Genomic DNA, 5,709 nt, shown 5'->3' with positions numbered 1-5,709 from the left:
GAAATAAGAATCTTGAGCATGCCTGGCGAAATGCTTAGCGGTATTTCGTCTGTCGTTACGTTCTGAGTTCAAATTCCACCGAGGTCGACTTTGCCTTTCATCCTCCCGGGGTCGATAAATTAAGTACCAGTTACGCACTGAGGTGTATGTAATCGACTTAATCCCTTTGTCTTTCCTTGTTTGTCCCGTCTATGTTTAGCCCTTTGTGGGCAATAAAGAAATAAGAATCTTGAGCATGCCTGGCGAAATGCTTACCGTTCAAATTCCGTCGACTTTGCCGTTCATCCTCTCGGGTCGATAAAATAAGGACCGGTTGAGTGTCGATTCAATCGACCTAAGCCTTCGCCGAAATTGCTGGCGTTGTGCCAAAATTTAAAATAAATATTTTGAAATTGTAAAAAGGGAAATAACTCCATTTAGTGACAAGTGATAATGCTGAAAAGGAAGTGACATCATTGATTGAATATGAAGTCAAATCACGAGAGAGTGCTATTCGTTTCCTTTCATAGTTGTTTTCTTCTCTCGTTCCTGATCCCTAAACTAAAATAATATTGTCGTAGTTGTATAATAATTGATAAAGGAATTACGGTGGAGGGGATCAGTGAAAAGGAGGTGGACGATAGGATGAGACAGATTGTGAGGGAGAGTAAAAAAAGACGAGACAAGAAAGAGAGTGGAGAGATTGGACAAAGATTGGAAACGGAATTGAAGAATTTAGTGAGAAACACAAGAAGACCTGCGACATCGATGATTGATTTCATTGATCAGTTGATTGGACTCACTAAATATCTAAGAAAATTCTAAAGTAAGATGTTTTATTGTTTATCATATATATTATAAAAGGATAACTATGTCGGTTTACTTAGTCTTGCTAATTAATTTACAGGCTCCCACTTTGTCTCATAAAGTGTTGTTTACTCTTACGCGGAATCCCTGAACGTCTACAAACATTCGCGAGCGCGTTGCTCTGCGATCACGCCGTGCACCTGTAAAGGTGGATGTCAATTTGACGGAGGGGGTGAGCTAGTGTGCAGCACAAACATTTGACTATTATAAGCGAAATATTTGTGCAGGCCGTCCTGCAAGAGATTGCAGAGCAGTCGTTTTCTGACACGAGCGACTATCGCAAAAATATAAATAGGATGTGGTGGGGCAAAATGAGTAATTTATGATTTTGTGTTACTTTCTTCCTACTTGTTCGGAATCATTGCATCATGTTTAAGAGTAAAAATTCGTCAGCATAGTCGTTGCTAAAGGTTGAGAGATTTTGGTTCATAGTCAGGTGAGAGGTACTTTTTTGTTTTCAAGCAGTTTTTCATCGAATCTGAACCCGATTTTAATTGAGGTTGTTAATAAAATATTGTGATAATTTTTAGTGTTTAACAATCAAATACTCTTTTCTCTGTTCGATTCCAAGTCAATTTTTTCCCCCCACGTTAATGCTTAATTTGATCATTTTTCAATTTTCAATGAGGGATGTCTAAAATGCGGTGAAATGAATAACGACCAGTTTCAGTAATTTCTTCTTCTGTTCAGCTACGTTATATCGAGAGCAGAGCCACTCCATCGGATCGTGAAGAAAATATCGAGGATATTTTGTATTGATTTTTTTTTTTTATTTAGTGGAGTTTCGTTAATTTCATAACATATGCCACTTTCCTGGATATTAATTTTTTTTGTGGCATTTCCGATCTTTCGGATAGATATCGAGGTGTATGAGTCTGTTTTCAAACGTAATTCTGGAGAATTGAAAAAGCAAAATTTACTTTATCTTGCCTTACTCATTTTACTCCACCTAACTTTGTCTTCTGTATGCTCTAAGGCAGTGCTCCACAAAGTGGTGGTCTGCAGACCGGTGCCGGTCCCCAAGCCATCAGCTGCCAGTACGTGGCGAGTTTCCAGAAAAGAAAGAAACATTATAAAATGCTTATGTAATATTGTATTATTTGTTTACAAAATAAATATAAGATGAAAAATGTTGTCAACTTTTATTATATTCATTGTATATATTGTTTCTGGTATAAATTAGTATTACTAAGAAATATTACTGGTCCCTGGCACATTGGGAAAAGAAAAAAACTGCCAGTATGCCACATCAGGTAGTTTGAGAAGCACTGCTCTAAGGGTAACTGAACTAATTTTCTGGAATAGTGTTCTGAATATGTTTTAAATGCATTTAGAGAAGGCCATTTGCTTAGCTGATGTAGTTTTTGTAAGGTAGTGAATATCTGTAAAAAATCTGTTTCTTCTCAAAGTCAAAAATGCAATAAATATTCATCATTATACCAATAGCAATTTTCATTTTATGACTAAAATATTGGTGACATCGGAAAGGAAAAAACATCAGTCTTTGTTAGCAACGAGATGTAAGGAGAATGTGTATGTGTAAAACTTCGAAGAAAGTGGAGGAGAAATAAACGATGAAGGTAAATTTAAAGACAAACACCTGTCTCAATTTCAGCTGGAAATGTTTTTTTTTTTTTGTTTTTTTTTGTGCAGTCAACAGATCTGACCATTGAGCATGTCCTGAAAACAGAGGCAGAGAGGGGAATTCCCCCAGCCCCCAAGCTTTCTTTTCCATTTTCCTCATTTTTTTTTGTATGCTATCAACAAATATTAACTGCAAACCAGTTGGTAATAACTAGCTTTGAAAAAAAAAAAAATATGAGGTTACAAAGGCCTTTGGAATTTTGTAGATCTACACCCCTCGTTCATTTGGTTGAGGATAAATTTTGTCAGAGTTTTTTTCAATGAATTTGACATTCAGGCATGCTAGAAATGACCTTTGATGGTGGAGGGAGTGGGGAACCTTCGGAGTTTTCCTATTTTCTTTATAATTTCACTTTTTCATGTATTATCAATGAATCTGATCTTGAAAACAAACAGTTATTATTCATATTTTAGTTCAATGTATGTATAGGGGCTGGGACTCAGAGTTTTCTCTACAATTAGAACCATCTCGGGGTGGTTTATTTTCCCTGGATATTTTACTATATTTTCAATGAATCTTAATTTCAGAACCTTTGGAAATTATTCATTATTTAGTTAGGGGTACCTCTTGACAAATGTCATAAGGTTTTAATGAAATGTCAATCAACTAGCCTCAAAATTAACAATGAATATCTTAAATCCTTCTGATGTGATCTGAAAAGCATAAAAAGCATTAATCTGAATACTTTTACACAATGTGCGGGTCTCAGTGAAGTTTACAAATATGCAAGCTTCACATAAGATTCTGTGATGTAAATTTTGATAAATTAAAAAATGCATTTGTTCAGGTAAAGTTTATCTCCATAGAAATGTAGTAAATTTTCCACTTTTGAATCTGTATTTTTATGGTATCCTCTATATCTTACACTGTTGTTTCTTTATTATTTCAGAATATCAAATGACATTAGAATAACTGAAGATTTATTCCCAATATTGATCATCTTTTGAAGACTAAGAGAAAATGTTGTACAGATCAGATGTTGTATAAAACTGTTTCCAGAAATCTGTGGTAGAATTCCTATGAAATATTTGATCTGACCTGAGATTCTTTGCAATATTTCTTTACATAACTGTCTGGAATGTCTACAAAATGCATTTGGGTTACGTCAATGATGATGAATTTACAAAAGCATTGATTAGACTAAGGTAACACTGAACAGAAATACAGCAATAGAACTACTTCTAGGGAATAAACCACAAGAACAAAATCAAGAAGTATATTTAGTGATTTGTGTGGAAAAAATTATGGAAAAGAGTGAGAAAGTTGAGGAGGTGAGTTTATCTGAAGACATGATAAGAGAGAGCAGAAAACTGACATTTGACTGTGATGTCTGTCAAAAGTCTTTCTGTGACAAAAGTCATCTAACTAGACATAAACGTATACACACAGGAGAGAAGCCATTTCGCTGTGAAATCTGTGGTAAATCATTCTCTCTCAGTGGTAACTTAACAATACACGTACGTATTCATACAGGAGAGAAACCTTATGTCTGTAGTATCTGTGGTAAATCATTCTCAGGAAGTAGTGACTTTACTAAACACAAACGTATTCATACAGGAGAAAAACCATATCACTGTGATATCTGTGGTAAATCATTCTCTAAAAACGTTACCTTAACTTCACACAAACGTATTCATACAGGAGAGAAGCCATATCACTGTGATATTTGTGGTAAATCATTTTCTAAAAATATTACTTTAACTAACCATAAACGTATTCATACAGGAGAGAAACCTTATCAATGTGATATCTGTGGTATATCATTCTCTGTCAGTAGTGACATAATTAGACACGTACGTATTCATACGGGAGAAAAGCCATATCACTGCGACATCTGTGGTAAATCGTTCTCTGTAAGTTCTCAAGTCGTTGAACACAAACGTATTCATACAGGAGAGAAGCCATATCACTGTGATATCTGTGATAAATCATTCTCTGTAAATAGTGCCTTAACTAAACATAAACGTATTCATACAGGGGAGAAGCCATATTTGTGTGACATCTGTGGTAAATCATTCTCTCGGAGCAGCAACTTAAATACACATGTGCGCATTCATAAAGTGGTATGACTGCATTGACATTAAAATTTATAACAAACATTTTAAGCTTCATCTAAACTAGGGGTTACCTTGTAAGTGTTAGCAACAGCAATAACTAATCCACTCATTGTGGCTCACTTCCTTTGGCTGTTATTACAGTTGGTGGACCTTCCCTGACACTGACTCCTTTAGTTACCCCTTACAAGATTGAAGCATAATGTTTGCTGTGAAAATTCCTCTGAAAAAATGTATGAAAAACAAATGTATGCATTTGTAACTGTAAATGTATTCACACAGGAATGAAAATACAACATTATGTGCTAACAACTTCATAACACTATATTTTATATCACCACAACTCTATCTTCATTGGTGAGATTTTCAAACCAATATCATATTTGGGTGGGATCGTAATTAATAAAGTCTATAAACACTTTCACCAGTTGTAGTTTGTCATTATTTAATTTGAATTTTGTTCTAATTTCAAAGTAGTTGTGACGCAAATGTACAACTCTATCAATGTTTTCAAAGAAAATATATTATTGGGACATAAAAACTATATGAATTGCTTAGGAAAAAGGAATTATACATTGACACCCAACAAAAGCTGTTGTGGCATCTCAGGAAGGCTAATGGTGAAAGTAGACTTCCTCACTGCTTTGTCAAATTATATATCCAACATACAAGGATATAAAAGAAAGCAAAACTTGAACTCAAAGATGCTATAGTTTATGAAGCAAAGACCAAAGTTTTAGTAAGCAGGGAAACAGTCTAGGCTTCAATTTCTTCAGAAAATTTGTTATGGACACAAGAGGAATCTGATTCTAAAAAAGGGAAGATGTTGTGGAAGGATTCCGACCATCCACCGAGTGACTAAAGGTAGACTGACTCATTGTTATAAAACAAAACAATGTGAGCGATTAGCAGTTCAGGTTGGTAAGCAGTTCACTGTGAGGCGTGATTGAAAGCGTTGGCTCTCGTGTAATAGCAGTGTGTCGTTTCTTCCTCATTGTTTCGTTAAATTATATATCCATCATACAAGGATATAAAAGGAAGCAAAACTTCAACTCAATAATGTTAGAGTTTATGAAGCAAAGACCAAAGTTTTAGTAAGCAGGGAAACAGTCTAGGCTTCAATTTCTTCAGAAAATTTGTTATGGACACAAGAGGAATCTGATT

The 5,709-nt window shown here is 34.9% G+C and overlaps 1 protein-coding gene across 1 annotated transcript in view; it reads left to right on the top strand.

Annotated features, from left to right (window-relative positions):
* Nucleotides 1–457: 457 nt before the first annotated feature.
* Nucleotides 458–5,709, top strand: part of LOC106883532 (zinc finger protein 271) — an 11,339-nt gene continuing 6,087 nt past the window's right edge. The window contains exons 1-2 of the mRNA XM_052977482.1: nt 458–805; nt 3,381–4,554. Coding sequence (XP_052833442.1) covers nt 3,736–4,554 — 819 coding nt within the window. The 5' untranslated portion in view covers nt 458–805; nt 3,381–3,735. The remainder of the gene's footprint in view (nt 806–3,380; nt 4,555–5,709) is intronic.

The sequence above is a fragment of the Octopus bimaculoides genome, chromosome 28 (assembly GCF_001194135.2).
Source record: "Octopus bimaculoides isolate UCB-OBI-ISO-001 chromosome 28, ASM119413v2, whole genome shotgun sequence".
Lineage (NCBI taxonomy): Eukaryota > Metazoa > Mollusca > Cephalopoda > Octopoda > Octopodidae > Octopus > Octopus bimaculoides.
The sequence above is the reverse complement of the archived record's forward strand: the minus strand, read 5'-3'. Positions and strand labels throughout refer to the sequence as shown.